The 22,430-nt window shown below is 38.8% G+C and overlaps 1 protein-coding gene across 2 annotated transcripts in view; it reads left to right on the forward strand.

Annotated features, from left to right (window-relative positions):
• Nucleotides 1-567: 567 nt before the first annotated feature.
• C8A (complement C8 alpha chain) overlaps nt 568-22,430 on the forward strand; it is an 82,192-nt gene continuing 60,329 nt past the window's right edge. For both annotated transcript variants that reach the window (XM_042248619.2, XM_042248615.2), the window contains exons 1-2: nt 568-744; nt 16,737-16,839. In XM_042248619.2, the coding sequence (XP_042104553.1) occupies nt 668-744; nt 16,737-16,839 (180 nt within the window). In that variant the 5' untranslated portion in view covers nt 568-667. The remainder of the gene's footprint in view (nt 745-16,736; nt 16,840-22,430) is intronic.

Consider the following 22,430-nt stretch of genomic DNA (forward strand, 5'->3'; position numbering starts at 1 on the left):
TGCTGTCTACCTGAAAATATCACAACATTGTTAACTGGCTATACTCCAATATTTTAAAAAAGGTAAAAAATAAAAACAAGATGGTAATGATACCCAATGTCTGGATGAGAGGTGGAAAGCCCATTCAGTTATCCACATTTCTCAGACCCCAGATGTTTGGCAATACGTTGGAGAACTTCCCCATGTAACCGGTAGCATTTCCTGTATTTTGCTGGCTGTTTATGGCTGAGTTGAAATGCCAGTATTAGCCTTATTTCAGTCTTACAAAACAAACTGATCTGACCGTAGAAATTCCAGCAGCTACTTGAAAAGATCATGAATTCTGGAGCTATATCTTGCTTTGGTTTTTGCCTCATTCTGAAAATAAGATCCCTCTGCTCAGCTGATATTGGTTATTATAAATATCCTCCTTTCCTTAACCATATACGTATTGTTTTTCCAAAGATCCGAGGGGCAGTGGCCTTTGGTATTTAGGATTTTAGGGCATTTGGCTAATCAATACCCTAGTAAGTAATTAACCGTATTTGAATGAGAATCAAATGAGGTTTTTTTTTTTTTTTTAGTTTCAAACATTAGATAGATCCCAGACTGTAGATGTCTTTCATTCCAACTCCCTGAGTAGTTTTATTGCTCTCTAGGTAATACAGGTTGGTAGCTCCTGGATGAGATGTTTGCTGCTGCTTTTTTCCTCTTATTTTTGATGGCTTGTCAGCCTGGGGTAACCATACAGGAGAAGGTGAACTGGTGAGTTGGCCAAGAGCTTCTGCAAAATTTGCATTTTAAAGGGTTACTTAGCCGGGAAATGAGCTGCTGTCATTTTTGCAACAGGCTGTTATAGGATGGAATGTGACTTTTTTCCACGCTATTGCTAATTCAGTGAAGGACTCCAGGTCAGTAAAAAGAGCATTCACTTGGTGTCAGATAGGCCTGTGTGCAAATCCAAGATTTAGGAGCTGGGTCATCTGGACTAAATCACATAATCTCTTTTCACTTGTTTCTCGATTGGTCAAATGAAAATGATGATACCTCTTCTGTAAGAGTTGCTTAGCACAGTTGTTCTGTGCTAAGTTGCTTCAGTCGTGTCCGAGTCTTTGCGACCCCATGGACTGTAGCCCACCAACCTCTACTGTCCATGGAATTCTCCAGGCAAGAATAATGGTGTGGGTTGCCATTTCCTTCTCCAGGGGGTCTTCCCAACCCAGGGGTCGAACCTGAATCTCTTATGTCTCCTGCATTGTCAGGTCAGTTCTACCACGAGCACCACATGGATAGCCTTAATGAACATGAAGTAAGATCCTGGATATAAAATATATTCAGCTTAATAAATGATAATTCTCTTGAATGATATTGGACAATTTAACCTCTGCTTGTCCATTTGTGAATTATAAGAATACACATCTCGTAGTGTTTGGGGGAGGATAAAATTAGATAAAGTATATAAAATTATCTTGGGAAACACAGAGACTATAAAGATAGAGTCATTTCATTCCAGAAAGTCAACCTTTTGCTATGGAGGAATGAATGGAAGAGATATTTATCTATGTACACTGCATTTTATGTATTCCTTTTTCTTGAATATCCCAAACTGGCTTCATGTGTTATTGTTTTTTTGTTTTTTTTTTTTTAAATCTTAACATCAAGTATTTTGTAGTGCTTAAATAGCCTCTTATTTTGCCTGTGGGATAGTTTTAAAGGGGTCCCTGTCTCCTAAACATTGAAAATTTCAAGTAGAGCAATTTTATTAAAATTCTTGTTGGATGATTCAATTTTGAATCATTATTGCTTTTAAATGCTAAGCGAGAGAGTTCCTTTAACTAACAACAGTTCAGAAGGGGGAAAGGCATTTTTATAAGCAGTTAATTTGCAACTTGTATTTCAAGCAAATACCATTTTGAAAAATCAGAAAATTCATCTCTAATAATTAGAAGATAAAAGGCCAGAGAACTGTGGTAAAGGAAATCTCTGCTGAGATACTCTTAATTATAAAAGCTAATCATTGTAATCCTTTTTGAAAATGAACAAAGAGTCTTGATGTTTGATGAACTTATCAAATAAGACAGACCAGTGAAGAGGCAAATTTGAAGTCAAGGCAAAAGCGAACCAATTAAATATGTTGCAAAGTGCTGAAGGAGGAAATCACAAGGTCTTATGTCTAATGCCAGACTGTCTGACCCTGGCTTTGCAAATGCAAAATTACATGGTGAAATAACTTGACTGGGTTCAAATTCTGGCACCAGCATGTACTATTTGCGTGATCTTAGGCAAGTTATTTAAGTTTTTTGGGCTGTAAAGTGGGAGGCAAGTAATAGGAACAATTAAGCGCATAAAAGTACTTAAAATGACACTTGGTACTTAATAAGCATTCAATGACAGCTGTTACCAGTGGTGCTATGTGACTGTTATTGTCATTTTGGGGGGTACTTTCTTCTCTCCAATGGTTGATATAAATGAGAATAAATTTGTAATGTGCCAATTAGTATGCATCTTTTGGATTAGTCTGTGATTTCAAACTTTAAGAAAATTTAACAATGGCAAAATAAATAACTATTTTTCTCAAATAAAATCTTATATAAACACTAACATTGAAAACAGATGGTATATATTTACATTTTTAATGGCATACATTTACTTTTATAAGCTCATATTTACCATTATTATAAACTATACTGCCTGTGTGTTATTACACCATTACTATAAATTCTTAGAAAAATGGAATTGCTTGAGAAAAAATATTTTAAGATAATGTTGATGAAAAGACATTATAATATTCAGCTCAAAAATCATGACTCTCTTATGCATTTTATACAAAAAATACATTTCAGCGTGTGTGTTGCTTTAAAAAGCTAAAAGATTTTTTCCATCCTTTTAATTTATTGAGATTTGTTTTACGACAAAGAATATGCTCTTAGTGAATATTTCACAGGTACTCCAAAGTGTGCTCTCATCTGTTGTTGGGTGCAGTTTTAAGTCATTAAGTTGGTTGTTAAAGCTGCTCAAGTTTCACCTCCTTGTCTAACAATTACTGAGGGAAAGATGCTGCAATCCTCAACTATATTTTGCATTTATCTGTTTCTCCTTTTAGTTGTTTGCCTCATGTATTTTGAAGCTCTCTTGTTATCTATCTATATACAGGTTTATACATGATTTGCCCCTTTATCATTACAAAAGGCTTTATATCCCTGGGCTGTGCATGGCGATTTTTTCCCCCAATATTTTGTTTTAACTTATCTGACTCTTTATATTTTGCAGTATGACTCATGCAGATAACATACAGGCGGGTCTTACTTTATTATCTAGTCTAACAATCTCTGTCTTTTAATCATAGTATTTATTCCACTTATATAAGATGTAATTACTGATACTCATGGCTTTGGGTTTACTAATTTTCTATTTGTTTTCTACTTGTCCCATCTGTTCTTTGTTTCTGTTTTCCTCCTTTTTTGTCTTCTTTTGGATTTATTTTTTTTTCTAATTCCAAATCACTTATTAGTGATTCTGTTTTATTTATTTATTTTGGCTGTTACTCTAAGCTTTGCAACATTCATCATTAACTTATCACAGCCTACCTTCAAATAATATCGTATCACTTCTAACACCATTATTATTTTTCCTAAAAACTTCTTTTGACCTTTCTTATGGTCAGAATGAATTTTGGTGAGAGAATGATCCGTTTTTATTAGTCAGAAGAGCTCTTTATTTTGCCTTTTTTGAAGGATATCTTTGATGAATAAGAAATTCTACATGAAAAGTTTCGTCTTTCCCGTCCACATGACTTTGAAGATATCATTCCATTATCTTTGGCTTGTATAGCCTTTGAGGAAAGTCTACTTTGCTATTCTTTGTGTGTCAAACTTTTTTAAAAAATGGACTCAAATATTTTATCATTGATTTCCAGCAGTTTGATTATGATGTGCCTTGGTGTGATTCTGTGGATTTATAGTTCACATCAAATTTGGGGGGAAATTTGCTTTTATTAATGCAAATATGTTTTCTGCCGCATACCCTCTCCTCTCCTTCTGACTGTAGATATAGTCTGCTACTTCATATTATCTTACAGGGCCCTGAGGCTCTCTTCTTTTTTTAAAAATGGTTTTTGGCAGCATTTTTTCTCTGTTTCATTTTGTAAATACTATCATAACTTCAAGTTTACTGATCTTTTCTGCAATATTTAATCTTTTTTTTTTTTTTAGCCCATTCAATGAATCTTTCATTTTGGTTATTATAATTTTTCAGCTTTAAAAGTTTCATTTGGTACTTTTTTTTACATATTTCACTTCTCATAATGTTTATGATTCCCTTTAATATACTTAAAATAACTCTCTTAAAATCATTGTTTGCAACTTCCATCACTTTTATTTAATGGGTCTTTAGAATTAGGAAGTACTTTGACATCAAACTGAATCCACTCATGTTACAGATAAGGAAACTGAGTCCCAGAAAGAGAAGTGGAATATTAAATAACAACCAGACTGTTTTCTCTAGGAATTTTATGAGTATTGACAAATTCAATCCTTATTATTTTCCTCAGATTGTTGTAATTATTGTCCCCAGCAGTTGAGGGCCAGAGAGGAAACAGAGCAATTTCATATGTAAGTCACACAGCTTCCTAGTGGCACAGTCAGGCCTTCTAATTCCTAGATCAGTATTACTACAGGGACTTCCCTGGTGGCTCAAACAGTAAAGTGTCTGCCTACAATGTGGGAGACCCAGGTTCGATCCCTGGGTTGGGAAGATCCCCTGGAGAAGGAAATGGCACCCCACTCCAGTACTATTGCCTGGAAAATCCCATGGACAGAGGAGCCTGGTAGGTTACAGTCCATGGGGTTGCAAAGAGTCGGACACGACTGAGTGACTTCACTTCACTTCGCCCATCAGAAAAAAAATCTTTCCATAACTGAGCACCCATTTTGATTAGCACTGTTTACAACATCTAGGACATGGAAGCAATCTAAATGTCCATCGACAGAAGAATGGCTAAAGAAGACGTGGTACATATATACAACGGAACATTACTCAGACATAAAAAGAATGCAGTAATGGCATTTGCAGCCACACGGATGGACCTAGAGATGGTTATACTGAGTGAAATAAATCAGACAGAGAGATATAAACGTCACATTATGCCACTTACCTAGATGGGCGAGATGAGGTGTGGATGGGAGGCGGATTCAAGAAGGAGGGAATATATACACATGTAGCTGATTCGCTTTGTTGTATAGCAGAAACTGATACAACATGGTAAAGCAACAAAGCCCAAGCTGAAAACAAATAGCACAAATGAACTTATTTACAAAACAGAAATAGAGTCACAGATGTAAGAAAACACAGTTAACAGTTATCAGAAGGGATAAGTGGGGGAGGATAAGCTGAAAGATTGGGATTGGCATATACACACTACTATATGTACAATGGATAACTAATATGGATCTGCAGTATAGCACAGGGACATCTACTCAATACTCTGTAATGACCTATTGAGAAAAGAATCTAAAAAAGAGTGGATATATGTATGTGTATAACTGACTTAATTTGCTATATACCAGAAACTAACGCAATATTATAAACCAAATATACTCCAACAAATTTTTTAAAAAGTAAAAAAACAAATTTAGTTTGGAATTAAGAATCCCAAAGGCTTTTATACCACTTCCAACCCAACATTTCCACCGGTGAAGAATGAACATAAATCCCTTGGGGCGGGGGGTTAAAGAAATATAAGTGAAGATCTCAAACATACAGAATAATTACATGGGTCTGTTTGTTTCTCTAAACAGATGAAATAGGCAGTGGAGCCTAATGAAATTTAAATCACCCTCCTCTTTTTTTATTTTATTTCATGGGCATCAGAGTATTCACCAAAGTATCCTGGGCCAGGGCCATATGAATATTTTCTGTAGTTGTCCAGATGACTGGAAATCAATATGTATTCAGGCTACATGAAATTTCACCTAATATAAACAGTGCAGTAGTCTATGTGACTCAAAATGAGTCTCATCACTGTGGACACTTTTTTTCTTTCGGGGTAACTAATCTCTAGCTGTACTTCAAGCAGCATTGGGTGTGGGCTTTGATGTGCGATCAACCTGGTTTTAAATCCTGGCTTCACCTCTTAGTGGCTATGCAACTTGGGTAAGTTGTTTAAACCCTTCAAGGCTAACTTTCTCATCTATAGAGATAATACATATTTCATGAGTGCTTGTCAAGAGTTAAAAGAGTTCACATAAAGCGCTGATCATAGAAGCTGGCACATGGTAAGCTTTTAGAAAACTACTTTTATTAGTTTATTTCCCTTTTGTCAGCAATCCTTCACAGTATAAATTGAAACGTTTTCTAAAAATCTTCCAATACATATTGGAATATATGTTGGAATGTTTTCCAATATAGAATTTATTCTAGTATATATTGGAATGTTCTCTAAATATGTATAGTTCAGTGTGGAATTCTATGTGTACCTGGAACACAGTAGATACTTTTTTTAAAATTCATTTGTTCATTTATTCATTCATTCATTTTCATTCAAAGGAGTCAGAAAAAGTCTTGGTGTGAATTCTTGCTTCACCACTTACTATCGATATATTATAACTTTAAGCACATTATTTCATCTTCCTCTGAATCTGTTTTACTTATCTATAAAATAGATATAATATTCCACAGGAGTCTGATAAAATTTAAATTATATAAGATTGAATGAGATGATATATTCATACAAAAGTTTTTGTTGAATTCCCACTGTATGCCGGGTACTGTGCTCAGCACTAGGGGACCACAGTGATCAGTAGAGTCATGCTCCCCTACCTTGCAGAATTTGCAGGATAGGGGTCGACATAAAGTGCAGGAGGTTCTACACATATGGGATTATGTTAGCAAAGGGTAGGTGGGCTTTTCTGGTGGCTCAGCAGTAAAGAATCCATCAGCACTGCAGGAGCGACAGAAGACCCAAGTTCGATCCCTGGGTTGGGAAGATCCCCTGGAAGAGGGCATGAAAACTCACTTCAGTATTCTTGCCTAGAGAATCCCCATGGACAGAGAAGCCTGGTGGGCTACAGTCCACAGGGTTGCAAAGAGTCAGACATGACTGATGAGACTTAATATGCACGGTGGGACGCAGAAAACCATCTGGAGGAAATGAGGCCTAACTGAACTGGGACAGTCTGGGCAGACGGATGGGGTGTGATTACTCCATGTGGAAGAAAGAGTATTATGCATATTGTGGGAGAGCCTGGAAAAGGGTCAGAACTAGAAGTTCTGTGTGGAATTCTATGCGTACCTGGAACACAGTAGATACTGCTCAGTCTTTCATTCATTTCTTTTCATTCATTCATTTAATACATATTCCAGGTATGCTTATGGGCTTCCCAGGTGGCTCAGTGGTAAAGAATCTGCCCACAATGAGGGAGATCCGGGTCTGATCCCTGGATTGGGAAGATCCCCTGGAGAAGGAAATGGCAACCCTCTCCAGTATTCTTGCCTGAAAAATCCCATGGACAGAGGAGCCTCATTGGCTATAACCCTTGGGGTCGCAAGAGTCCAACACGACTTAGTGACTAGACAAACAAACAAGAAAACAGGTATGGTCCATAGCAAACAAAACAGATAATGTCCTGACTCTCACAGAATTTACAGTGTAGTGATGGAATCAGTCAGTAAGCATGTAAACTGAACATTTCAGGAAAAATTGTGGTAAATACTATGAAGTAAACAAAAAGGGTCTTTAATAGAGGCTATCAGAGCAAAAGGTTGTTGCTGAGCCATGAAAGACGCTGGGATTCTTGACCTCCAGAGAAGAGGAATTCAATCTAGGGCCAGTGACAAAGCTTGATCGCTCAGAGCTTTTGTGTAATAAAAGTTCTATTAAAGTATAAAAGAGATGGAGAAAGCTTCTGACATAGACATCAGAAGGGGTCAGAAAGAGTGCTGCCCTGCTAGCCTTTAGCAGTATGTTACATACCTATCAGCAAGCTGTTAATTAGAGAAAAGAGATGTCTCAAAACTCAGAGTGGCACCAGACCCCTCACCCACAACATACATTTTGAGATAATATTGGCACAAGGTGAGTCATCCCAGGCCATAAAATGATTGACATGAATCTTGAAGAAAGGCAGATTTCCAAGCAAATGTATGGTTTCATTAACATAGATTAAGAGAACAACTGTCTGAGTAAAACATACTGGTTTGTGAAATGGATTCTGAGTCTTAGGTGGAACCAACTTAAAGACAGAGTTTAGGGTAAATATATAGTTCGTTAACATAGCTTAAGAAAAACATTTCCATAAGAAAAACGCATTGGTTAGCTCAATGTTTGAGAAAAGTTAAGTTCAGGTGGAATCAGGTATGTGTTATGGCAACATAGAATTTTAAAAGACACCTTTTTAAATTTGTATCAAGAAGGGGAAAAAATCTAACACTGTAGCTTGTTTCCTTCTGCCACCTAAGAGAGAGATAAAAAAATGTCTAACACTTGCAGCCTATTTCTTCCATTTGCAGACACTTGGCCTTCCTGCCTGTTACCTTCTCTAGAGCAATCTAAAAATAGGCAAGTGGGGGGTTCTCTGTGGAGGTGGTTAAAATTTAAGCTGAGAGATGAAGGATGGTGAGGAGGGAGAATCCATGTGAAGAGCAGGGAGAGTGGAGAAGTCAGTACACGCTAGGAACCCCAGGGGAAATGACTTGTCAGGTTCAAGGACCTGCAGGACTGGGACAGCATGAGATCAGGGGATTGTGTCCTGAGAAGATGTCAGAAAGGTGGTCAGGGGCCAGATCACAGAGATCCTTTGGCACCTTCATGAGGGATTTGGATTTTAGTCTATGTGTAGTGAAAAACAAACGAAAAATCACATGGAATGTCTTCTACAGGGCGGGTATTATCTGATTTCTCATTTTGAAATGTGTCTGTGCAGAGCAAAGATTGGAGGAAATTGAGTGGACCATCTCAGACCATGGGAGGCCAAGCAGTGATCTGGGTGAGAGATAATAATGTCTAAAATTAGGATGAGCAGTCTAGAGAGGCAGAAGGGAAGATACTTGAGATACATCTTGAAAGCAAAACCAACAGAAATTTCCAAAGGACTGGATATGGGTGTGAGGGCATGGAAGGAATTAAAGGCCCCTGCTAGGTGCCTGGCTTGAGCAAGCGTGTGTCAGGGTTGTTCCAATTACTGACTTGGGTAAAACTGAGAGAGGAACAGGTTAAAAGAAGAAAATTAAGGGTTTATACATGGAGCCATTAAGTTCACCATGCCTGAGAGGCATGAGTGGAGATATAAAATGGGACAGTTGGATAAATAAGACAAATTTTCCAAGCTTGACGATCTCAATCTAGAGGCATTACTGCAGATGGTATGAGAAGCCCGGGAAATGGATCCCACTTTCTCAAAAATGAGAAAAGCAAAAAGGCAAGACTGTACCCTGAAGGATTCTAGTTTTCAGAGACATCAAAGAGAACTGGCCACAGAGGTAAGAAGGGAACAAGGAAGTTTGGTGCTGAAGAAGTCCAAGAGAAGAAATATTTCAAGAAGGAAATGCTGGTTAACAGAGGGCAATTAAGACCAAGCCAGAAAGCTTTCCACTAAATTTAGCAACATGGAGGTCACTGGAGACTCAGCACTTTGAAAGTCCAATTTCCAATACTTGTTTCATGAGGTAAATTTCCACGTAACTGAATGGGAGTGGCTCAAGGTTATATAATTAGTGACAATCAGCCTTGAATATAAGCATAGCCAATTTATTAGGATGACCCACTGGAAGTAATCAGGGTTGGGTTTCTGATCTTCTCACCTGGGATGGGTAGCTAATTAATTATTCTGTGATCTACATTGCTAAGATGGCCACATTCAATTTCAGGTTTTAGGCCTTTTGCCCAATATTTCACCGTATCTAAAAAGGCAGGTGGGAAGCATATCACTAGTCTCTGGCACTCCACAGAGTGGGCATTCAATTATGTTTTTGTTTTTTTGTTTGTTTGTTTGTTTGTTTTTAGTTTTTTATTTTTTAAATTTTAAAATCTTTAATTCTTACATGCATTCCCAAACATGAACCCCCCTCCCACCTCCCTCCCCATAACATCTCTCTGGGTCATCCCCATGCACCAGCCCCAAGCATGCTGCATCCTGCGTCAGACATAGACTGGCGATTCAATTCACATGATAGTATACATGTTAGAATGTCATTCTCCCAAATCATGAAGATGAAGAGATTTGATGAGCATGTCTGGGGTTGAGAAGGTTATAGAGAAGAAATTAGCACGTATGTCAGGTTGATGCTTAGGGCTTTGCATATGTAATCTTATTCCCATATTCAAAACAGTCTCACAAGTCTTTACCATTTCTGATTTTCAGCTTTAAATAGCAGAATCTGGATTATATACATCTTTGGTATACTCTAAACCCCTTTCTGTTACATCAGTGTTTCTTCAGCTGTGCTCTATAGTCTTATTACATGAAAAAAAAAATGACCTATGGTCAAAAATTGGGTAACTGCTGGATTAAGCAAATAAAATGCAGAACTTCTCAGTGCCTTTAAAGTATTACTGGACATTTAAATCTCCAAGAGCAGTATGCTGTATGCAATTTATCCAAATCTATTTGACCAGGTAACTTTGCTTCTTTTCCTTTTCCACCTCTAGTGCATAATTCAGGAAGCAGTACCCCAGAGAGCACACCGTGCAGAGTGGAAGGAACCCTGCACAGACCACTATGTGTCTTTGTGTTGATTCTACAGATGAAAAACTTAAAAGCCTCTCTGGGTTCTGCTCAGAGTGGCACAGCAAGATAGATGCCAACTAAAGACTAGTATCAAAGACTCCAGGATCTTACTGTTGGAGTAAATTTTCAGTAGCTTGGAGATGCTTTCAAACTATTTGCCAAGATTTACTAGGCCACAGATTTATTAGTGAAGTAAACCAGAAAGAAAAACTCCAATACAGTATACTAACTCATATATATGGAATTTAGAAAGATGATAATGATAACCCTGTATGTGAGACAGCAAAAGAGACACAGATGTATAGAACAGTCTTTTGGACTCTGTGGGAGAGGGCGAGGGTGGGATGATATGGGAGAATGGCATTGAAACATGTAAATTATCATATGTGAAACTAATTGCCATTCCAGGTTCAATGCATGATACAGGGTGCTCGGGGCTGGTGTACTGGGATGACCCAGAGGGATGGGATGGGGAGGGAGGTGGGAGGGGGGTTCAGGAGGGGGAACACATGTACGCCCATGGTGGATTCAAGTCAATGTATGGCAAACCCAATACAATATTGTAAAATAAATAAATAAACAGAAAAAGAAATCTTCCTTAAGTAACTGAAAAATTGATACAGTTCTTTTGGAAAGCCATTTGGCTATATGTGTCATAAACTTTAAAACCATTTGTATCCTTCAATTTAGCCATCTTATTCTACAGGATGTATCTTCAGTAAATAACTTAGAATACAGAAAAACTGGATGCTCAATACTCTAATTGTTTAATGTTAGTGGAATGGAACAATGTGAAGTCATCATAAAAATTTATATTTCCTTGATAATATTAAATGGAAAGATAAACATATAAAAATGTAATAGTATGACCTCAACTCTTTTATGGAAATAAAGAAGAGAAGGAAACAGAATTAATGGTGGTGGAAAGTTGGGATAATTTTTTTCTTTTATAATCTTTTCTATGTTCTCTTAAGGAGAATGCATGACTTTCAAAATCCATAAAAAATAAACTACATTAAAAAATTCATTGGCATGATAAGAGAAAACGCCAGTCATATTGATATTGGCTAAAAGGTTGGAGCCCTGTAACGACTTAATGAATGGTCCTTGTGTACTTTCTGTAGCCTTGCTTCAGTGATAGCACGACTGTGTGTGCCTCTGTCTAGACATCATGTCACAAAGCTTTTAAAACCACAGCAACACACCACTGCTCTGTCTAAACTTTTGCTTCCATCCATTAATACTGTTTCCTTCCATTTTGACATCATAATGCAGTCTCTGTGGGCTTACAATGACATTATCTTGACAGTTCTACAGTGAGATGCAGAACTAACGCTGTAGTCATTTTCTGCTCCCAAACCTCTGCCCTTGTAACTTCTCTCCCATCTTCTGGTGATTAGAACCCTTGCTTTTCTCCGTGTTTCTATGCTTCACACTTTTAATATTAGGACAATCTATTAGAAAAATAACATATGGACCAAACTTTGAGCCATCTGAATGTCTAGACACCAGGATTATTTAATTAGATTCTAACTGGAAATTAAGTTCAAATAAATTTCTAAACAATGTCCATCTATTTTCCATAAACTGGTTTCATTCTTTCCATCCCCTTTAATTCTCCCTCCTTCCCTCCCTCCCTTCCTTCTCCTCTCCTTCCCTCTCCTTCTCTCTTTCTCCCTTTCTTTACTTTCCTAAATATTTACTGAACACCTTCCCTGGGTCTGGCATCATGATAAGTGCTGGGAGTTCAGTAGCAAACATGTGAACCGTACAAGTACCCACATTCATACAGCTTATGAGCTGGTGGAGATGGCAGAAACTATACAAATGTTATAAGTGTGCTAAGTTTTGAGACAAAAATGTGCAGATTGACCAAATCATGTGAAGAGAGATATCTCATCAGTCAGAGCATTGAGGAATGTTTTCCTAAGGAACCGATGTTTATGATGAGGCTGAAGACACCTAGGAATTAACCAGGAGAAAGATACTTGGATTCTTTCAAGACTGGGTTTCATTGGTAGGTGTGATCAACAGAACAGTGAGTTCCAGGAATTTGGGACATAATTACAATTTTAAAACGATGGGTCATGAAATAAAAACTGATTGTGAAGGAAAATGAAAACAGGGGAGGTGTTAATTGCTAGAGAGAAAGCTTAGGAGTCAATGGAGGCCCCAACGAGGTCCAAGAAAAGTTTGCAGGAATCCTTGAGTATATAGAAATAGAAGGGAAAGAGGTTGTGGAACCCCAAATAACTTCATAGGTGACCCATGAATTAGTCATTTGGAAGGGAAGCTATTTCAGAGAGCGAATGTCCAGGATGAAATCATGGAAGAAGACGGAACAAAGAAAAGAGTTACTCAAGAGGAAGAAAAGGAACAACTGAGAGCAGAGAGCACTGAGTGCTTTGTCTATAGCGATGCTGAGGTCTCCCAGGGCGATGAGAGGAACTGGAGTAGAGAGGAAGCTGATAAGCTGAACACTAAAGTTTTCGTTGAAGGGATGATAGAGCTGGTGTTCTATACTAACATCATTTTATAAATCAGAGTTTCTCAAAGTGTGGTCTGCAGACTGTAGGCAGTCCCCAAGATCTTATGAAGGCAGTATCTGGGAATTCAAAACAATTTCACAATAATACTAAGATATTATTTTCTCTTTTCACTGTGTTTATGTTTGCCCTGATGGTACAAAATTAATGTTGAATAAAGCTACTGTGGCCTTGACAAATCAAGGCAGTGACATCAAACTTATAGGAAAGAAGTTGTTTCACCTAGAAAATTCCTTAAAATAGTTAAAATTGTTAATTTTATTAAAACACAATCTTTGAAAATATGTTGCTTAAATATTATTTGTGGCCAAATGAAAAGAATGCATATAGAACTTCTACTGTGCCTGAGTCTGATGACTGTCTTAAGAAAAAGCAACTGTTTGAGTTAAAGTCGATGTCTTTTTCCTAGAACATTGTTTTTACCTGACAAAATGACTGCTAGACAAACTACAGTTATTCAGGCTAAGATAATTGGTAGACATTGTCTCAAAAATGAGCAGAGGGCCTATTACTTCCAGGAAAACAGATAGCATTATTTGTTACCAATGACAAAATTTGGGCTTTCAAATGAAAACTAAAATTTTAGATAACATATTCACTACTATGAGCTTGAGATCACTGTTAATATTAATAAATTTGACTTTAAAATATTTTATATTGAAATATGTGTATATTTTTAAGATACATTCACTCTGGGAGCCATTATTTTCTCAATTTCCAATGTTTGCTGTTATAAAAATTATGTATGGATGTTGTTGTTGTTTACTTACTAAGTCATGTCTGACTCTTTCGAGACCCCATGGACTGTAGCCCACCAGGCTCCCCTGTCCATGGGATTTCCCAGGCAAGAACACTGGAGTGGGTTGCCATTTCCTTCTCCAGGGGGTCTTCCCACCCAGGGACTGAGCACATTTTTCCTGCACGGGCAGGTGACTCTTTACCACCGAGCCACCAGGGTAGCCCGTGTGTGGGTACTGGGTCCATCTAAGGCGTGCACAGACCAGTGAGTTTTAATGTAACAGAGAGGTTAAAAATTCACCGATAGGCTTTCAGATTACAACTAACATTTAAGAAATTACTGCTTTTAAAGTGTTGGTGTAACATCAAAGAACATTCACAATTATCTGCGAAGACTATTAAAACATTCCTCAACTACATTACTTTTTCAGCTACATAACTGTATGATGCTGGAGTTTCTTCATAGATTTCAATTAAGGCAAATAAAGCAACATATTCAGTGAAGAAGCAGAGGTGAGAGTCTAGCTGCTTCCTATAAATCAGGCATCAAAGAGATTTGCAAAAACATAAAACATAACACTTTTCAATAATTATTTTTCTTGGAAATGGATTTTTAAATAAATATACATGGTAACATGTAACAATTTCACAGTGATTTTAAATCGGAAAATAAACACTTCAAAATTTCTCAGTTTTGATTTTTAATTCTGTGACTATCAATAGGTCTAGTCCCCTTAAATAAAAGCTCTTCAGGGTCCTCATCGTATGTTAGTGTATAAAGGGTTCCTAGGACCAAAGTTTAAGAACCAATGATAAATGTGAACACCAATTTCCTGAGGATCCTAGGGCTTCTTGTCTGGGGTTGCAGCCTAGGAGGGCATCATTCATTATGAGGACCAGCTCATGGCATAATCAGACTGAGTTTTGAAGCACTGCAGCATCATCCTTGTATATGGTAGAGGCACAATATATTTTTATTCTTTATTTCTTAAAACTGTGATTGACTGAAGGGAAAACATGCACAGTTATTTTTTTTTTTTATTTGCTTAAATTTTACATCTCAAAATTGATGCATGGAAATGAAAAGAGTTCTGGGGATGGAAGCTGGTGATGGTTGTACAACAATATGAATGTACTCAATGCCGCTGAACTACACATTTAAAAATGATTATAGTAAAGTATAAGTTTTATGTTATGTATATTTTGCCACAATAAAATATTGGGGTAAAAAGAGCAATAGGCCATATATCTTTTGTTTTAAAAACAGCACATGCAATTTTTAAGAAGGATGATAGAATTAATCAAGTATTGGAAATACTCCTGCAGCCCAGAGTTCCAAGTAAAAACTGTGCCTTTATGAATGAATGTTCCTCTCATTTCCTTGCTCTATCCCCACTCCTATTTCCGGATAATTTGAAGGTTAAGGGAATATATATTGTGATATTGTTTCATGTTCTGCGGCTACAAGTAACCAGATGCCCAAATCAATGGGCAACCTGTACAAATTAAAAAAAATTAAGCATCTGTTCAGCCATAAAAAAGGGGGAAATTCTGCCATTTGTGACAACATAAATGAACCTGGAGTACATTATGCTAAGTGAAATAAGCCAGGCAGAAAGAAGGCAATACTGCATGATCTCAGGTATATGTGGGAATCTAAAGAAAAGTCTAACTCATAGAACCAGAGATAGAATAGAGGGGCTTGGGGCGAGAACAACATGGGCAAAGGTTGGTAACAGGATATAAACTTTCTGTCATAGTGATAGCTTATGGTGAATGATGTCGGATTCCTGATCTCCGAAGAAGATTTAGCTTTGGGATAAGGGACCAGGCTTGATCACTCAAGAGCGTTTGTGTAGCAGAGTTTTATTAAAGTGAAAAAGGGACAGCAAAAGCTTCTGACATAGACATCAGAAAGGGAGCAGACAGTTCCCCCCTCGCTCGTCTAAGTAGGGGAGTTATATACATTTTAAATTAGTTACTGCAATAAATCAAAAGAAAGTCCCAAGGTTGTAAAGATCTTCCTAGACCTACTCCCATAATTTACATTTTAAGATAACAGGATTAGCCAGAAGGTTTTCAGGAAGGAGAAACTGTCCTCAAGCAGAATACACTGTTGTTATATAATCCTTAGTACAAAGTTTAAACTGAATTGTTTGTTGTATAATCATCAGAAAAAACCTATGTGACTAAGACTAAGGAATGTAGAGAGGAAAAAAGAAAAATGTTTGTCCCTTCCTCCTCCTTGAGAATTCCAGACCCCTATCTCCACTTTGAGAGCCCCAGACCACTTTCTCCTCCTCAGGGACCCCGGACTTCTTATCAGCCTGCCTGGGAATTGACTCTCTCAATTCCCAGGATGAAAAGTCCTGCATTTCTAGCGTGCAACATGGTGACTAGAGTTAGTAGTAGCATAGTGTACAGTCGGAATTTGCTAAGAGAGTAGTCTGAAATGTCTTAGCACACCAAAAAAGGAAAAAAGGTAATTATGGGAGGTGAGGTATGTGTTTCCCTTGATTGTGATAATCGTGTCACAATGTATATGTATATCAAACTATCACACCCGTCATCATAAATATACCATACAATTTTTAAATCAATTATGCCTCAATAAAGCTGGGGAAAATTCAGCATGTTTACATATTATTAAGATGCCATCATATTAAAACACCTTTCCACATTTATAATTACAGAAATTAAAATGGTCATGATAAAAAATTAAAAACTGAATCGAGGTCCTCCGTCTCTCTAGGAGAGTTAGTCGAGCTGTTGAGAGTTTCACCCCGACAGCTGTCTCCTGCCAGCTGGACAACTGGGCAGAGTGGACAGACTGCTTTCCGTGCCAGGACAAAAAGGTGAGACATTAATAACCAATTCTGGAGCATTTAGCATTTGAATTGTGTAGCATGCATCCAAATGGGGATAAGCAGTGGACACCATAAACCTAGAGGTCTAGGGAGAAAATGGGTCTAGAAATAGGTATTCAGAAGCCATACACACATGACGGTGGAACATAGTTCTGCTTCTTCTGATCTTGTCTGTAAGGCATTTGGATGAGGCTACACAGACATGTATGTTATGGCTTAGATGGAAAAAAGTAGCCTTCCAGACATGGGTACACTGATCCCCACTGGCCCCTCTGGGCCTTGGCCAACCTACTGCCCTCTAGTGAGAGTCATCTGGAGGGACCAATGACTTGGGAACAAATGCCAAGCTGTCCATGACCTATGGAAAACTGAGATAAACCAAAGCATGCCACACAGGGTGTTTCTGAGGATTTCACTTTCATGCACTGAAAAAGGCTGACATGTCCAATGAACAGATGTATATCTATCTTGCCCGCATAAGCAGTTTTAACTGGTCCAAAATGATTGCTAAACTCAGTAGCATAAGGGGGATGTTGGGTGCACTCTGCTCTGGCAGGGAGAAGTATTACAGCTCTGTCTTTGTTCAGAATCACTGGCCTATCATGATAGAAAAAGACTAACTTCTATTCTGTTTTCTTAGCATTTTAAAATCTCTGCAGATAACACACACCTTCACTGGATACAGGGGTGGGTGTACACCCCCATACGTGGTACACCACTACCTGAGCCTTGTCTACTAGCCTGTTGCTGTCAAGCCTGTGTTTCAGCTTTGATTGAACAGCGTAGATTCTGGTTTGCACCTTAATTGCTGTGTTATTTTGGACATATCTTTTACCTTCTCTGTGCCTCTGATTCCTAATCTATAAGTGAAAGTAGGAACAGTATGTACATCATAGAGTTTCTGAGAACATCAAATGGATAATGCATACAAAAGCGCTTTTCATGGCATCCGGCTCACAGTGCAAGTGAAAGTCGCTCAGTTGTGCCTGACTCTTTGTGACCCCAAGGACTATACAGTCCATGGAATTCTCCAGGCCAGGATACTGGAGTGGGTAGCTGTTCTCTTCTCCAGAGGATCTTCCCAACCTAGGGATCAAACCCAGGTCTCCCACATTGCAGAAGGATTCTTTACTGGCTGAGTCACCAGGGCACATAGTAAGTGTTTAATAAATGTGAGCGGTTTTACTTCCTTTCTGTGTCCTCCTCTCTACCCCTACTCCCTCTGCCTCGAATCAAGCCCTGTTCTTTTCTCATTCGACCTCTTACAGACTCTGCGGATGGTTCTCCTGCCTCCAGCCCCCTCCTCAGGGAGACAGGAAAGTGCTCTGGGAAGATCTGATGACAGTGATGGAAACACCATTTGGACCTAGTTTATTCGACTCTGAAGTCTAGAATTTATGATCTTGTCTCTCCCACCTCTGGGATATGCCAAAGAATTTTAGACATTCCGGTTTAAAAATATCTGTCCCCCAATTCTCATTCTGCTTTGACATTCTGGATTAATTTTCTGAATCTGCTGTGAGAAATGCCACAAACTGGGTGGCTTAGAACAGCAGAAATGCATTCTCACACAGTTCTGGAGGCCAGAAGTCTGCAGTCGAGATGTCAGTAGAGTCAGGCTCTCTCTGGAAGCTCCAGAGGAAAAGCTGCTCTTTGCTTCTTCCAGTTTCTGGGGGCTGCTCGCTCCAATCTCTGCTCGTCTGTCTGCACCACTCCCTCCCCTCTATGTGTTTCCCTTATGTGTATAAGTGGAATCCCCCTCTGCCTTCCTCTTACAAGGACACTGTGATGCCATTCAGAGTCCGCCTGGATAATCCAGAGTAATTTCTCCAAATTAATGATGTCTGCAAAGATCCTTTCCCCAAATAAGGTAACATTTACTACTTTCAAGGATTAGGACTTGATTTCTTTGCGTGGCCATTATTCAACCTATTATACATTGAAATAACATCCTAAAGCTACATTTTTCTCTTGTGTTACAGTTTAGATAGCAGATAGCACAGGTGACTGGCTTACAGTTTACAGAAACATTGATTACTTTCTTAGTGATTCAAAAAGTCATGTCTTTAAGGGAATTCTTAAAATGATTCTGTTAAATTCTGTTAACTATTTTATTGAAAGGTCATCTGAGTTTCTTTTTGTTAATATATTTCTTCCTCTCAAAATCTCCCAAAGATGTGCATTTCTGAAAAGAAACATTGTCTACTAGGTAGTAATGTCTTAATGATACCAACCATGGGCATTGGCACCGAGAAGTCCCTGGGGAAGTATCCTTATCAACCTGTCTGCAATACAATGTCTTTATTACTTGATAACAACCTAGAAACTAGGGAGTGGGTGGGAATGAACCTGATGCCTGCACCAGCATTCCAAGTACAGAAACCACAGGAAGGATGTTAATGACAATAACAGTGGCCATTTATTAAATGATTTCTGTAGACCAAGGACTGTGCTAATGCTTTAAATAAATCATCTTCTTATTTGACTTTGGCAGCCAGTAGTGTGTGATAGACCCGTCCTACCCTTTGCTTAGGCTGCCCATTAAGAATGCAGCAGAGCCTCAATTTAAAATCTGGCCAGTCTGATTCCAAAATGCCCATGAATCTGAACTGTATGCCTCTCCTGGAGCTATATGGAGAGTGGTGAGTGATATTAGTGGTTACCTAACCCAATACCTTCTCAGTCATAATTGTTCCAGAGTAGTCCAACAGCTACAAGGATGATGACAAAGTTGACAGCTCTTATTACAGGGCACACATCAGAATGGAACAGAGAGCTGATGTCTTTACCTGCGTGATCACTAATCTTCAGAAGACTCTCAGATCTCTCTCATGTTATGGATGAGAACACCGAGGGGCAGAGGAATTAAGGAATTTCATCCAGTGACACATACACTCTGAGCTGCAGAACTGGAATTCTAACCCAGTTTAAGATGGGAGCATTAATAGAATGTAACCTCCTAGACTTGTGAGCATTAAGTGAGATGAACAAGGTAGAGGGACTTTCGTGTTGGTCCAGTGGCTCAGATTCCACACTCTCAGTGCATGGGACCCAGGTGTGATTCCTGGTCAGGGAATCAGAGGGCTTCCCAGGTGGTGCTAGAACCTGCCTGCCAATGCAGGAGACATAAGAGACATAGGTTCAATCCCTGGGTGGAGAAGATCCCCTGGAGGAGGCATGACAACCCACTCCAGTATTCTTGCCTGGAGAATCCTATGGACAGCAGAGTCAGTCATGACTAGTGACTTAGCCCTCACGCATGCACACAGGAAACTAGATCCCACATGCCACGAACTGAGAGCTTGCTTGCCTCAACTAAAGATCCCATATGCTGCTCCTGAGACCAGGCACAGCCAAATAAATAAATACTAATATTTTTTAAGAGAATGTAAAGTGTTTAGCCAATAGGAAGCACTCAATAACTGGTAGCCACCACCATCATCATCAACACATAGGTAACTGCAGGTCCCATAACTGATGAAGGTGTTTTAAGGACAAGGAAGAGAAGAGAACTGGCTCTATACTGGTATGACAAGCTCTCTTGTATTCACTGTATTGTGGAACAAGAATGTGGGTAGACACGGAAAATATCTTCTATTCCCACATTGACCATTAATTACAATCTCTTCCCACCAAGTTTACAGATCTGCCATCACTGTTATTAAGTGACAGGCACGAAAGGCAGATAGACTGGTTGGAACCTCACTTCTTTTTGCTACAACTGCCTCTTTGCTAGGGACCAGTCATGTAGGCAGAAGTGAACAAGATGAAAGAGAAGGGAAGTCACATTGCTTTGCACTCATCCCTGGAAGCATCTGGAAAAGCCTGCATTGGTAAAGATGTAGAAAACATTTCTGCCTATTAAGTACCAATGATATGCAAGGCACAAGGCTACATGGTCTCAGACCTCTCGCTTAGCTCTCACAAAACCCTCTTGAGCTAAGGTATCATCTCAACCACTTTACATATTAGACAACAGATGCTCAGAAAAGATAAGTGGCTTGCTCATGGGCAGTTGGTAAGTGAATCTGGGGTCTGAACCCAAGTGGGTCTAATTTGGGGCTAATTTCATGCCTGTGCTCTTCCAACTATAGGACACAGATGGAGGAATCATTAGTAGTTATGATTAGTGAATCAACTAGGTCAACCACCTCATTTTACAGATTTGGAAACTGAGGCAGAAAGTACTAGGCACTTGATACTGTACACAGTGAGTCAGGGGTAGATTCAAGTCAGGAACTCAATTCTCTTGCTTTTCAAGACATTGCCTTCCTATTTACTTACTTACAGTCTTGAAGGCAGGGCCTGTGGGCTGAGCCAGTATAAGAGGCAGCAGAAAATATGGTGCTAACTGACGCTGTATGAAGCTCTCTATACCCCCATGTTCTGTGTTGTTATATTTTTTCATCTTGTCAACTAGACTCTGAGCTTCTCAAAGACAGGGATGGAACTTCAATTTCTTGGAATATCTTACTGTTCAGCTTCCTCCTTATACACTAGTACCTCATACTGTACACCCTATAGAAAACAGTAACATAAAAACATTGAGCCCAAGATTGGTATGCATTTTATTCTTTCTATCCTTCCTTCAGTAAGTATTTATTCATCTGCCATCAAAGCTGGACACAGAGGCGCAGATGGTGTCTTCAGAGCTCTCTTTGTCTCTCAACCTCTTGCGTGGGGTCTTTCTACCTCGTAGGCAACATGATCACTTGATACCAGGCAACTTCAGCTAAAAACGAACTGTCTTTTCCAAAAGTTCTGAAAGAAAATTCCCAGAGAGGACTATGATTGCCATAAGGCTGAGTCATGAACCAATCATTGCGACTTGGCAGATATGGGGCCCCGGTTTCCCTGCCTCATTCTTATCCACACAACCCTGTGACTAAGGGGGTGACATCACCGCTACCTGAATCAATGAGATATGTCACAAGGAAAGAGGAGATGCCATGAGCAGAACAATTTTTACAAAGGAGAAGCAATAAACGTCTTCTAAAAGTGCCTCCCATGCAATGCATCATAGATCAAATGCTAAGTATATGAAGCCAAATAAGACAGTAAGAAATAAAGTAAGTAGGAGAAATTAGGTCCTCCCTTTGGCAGCCCTAACCCCATATGAAAATTGTTCCTAAAATAAGGAGATAGGTAAAGTAACAAGTAGACAGTAACAGCCTTGTATGACAAGTGCTAGGAGAGAGGGTTCATAGGGAATTGAGAATATATAACTGAGTTATAAAAGTTTTTTTTCCCAAGAAGGTAAACCATGAGTCTTAAAAGATGAATAGGTACTAGCTGGTACTGTCAGAAAGAGAAGATGGAGGTCCTTCCTGACAAGGAGGAAGACCCTAGAAATACCTAGTCCAGACTTCTCATTTGATGTTTGGAGGCCCTAATTCAATATTCCAGCTGATGACAACCTCTGGTTGAACATCACCATTTATGATTACTCATCCCCTCAAAAGACAGCTTTGCAGGGAGCTCTCAATCATTAAGACAGTCATTCCTTATGTTGAGCTGAGACCTGCCTGCACCAATCTCGGTTGATTGATAAGACAATGAATGTGTCTGTTTCCAAATCT

Source organism: Ovis aries, chromosome 1 (genome assembly GCF_016772045.2).
Source record: "Ovis aries strain OAR_USU_Benz2616 breed Rambouillet chromosome 1, ARS-UI_Ramb_v3.0, whole genome shotgun sequence".
Lineage (NCBI taxonomy): Eukaryota > Metazoa > Chordata > Mammalia > Artiodactyla > Bovidae > Ovis > Ovis aries.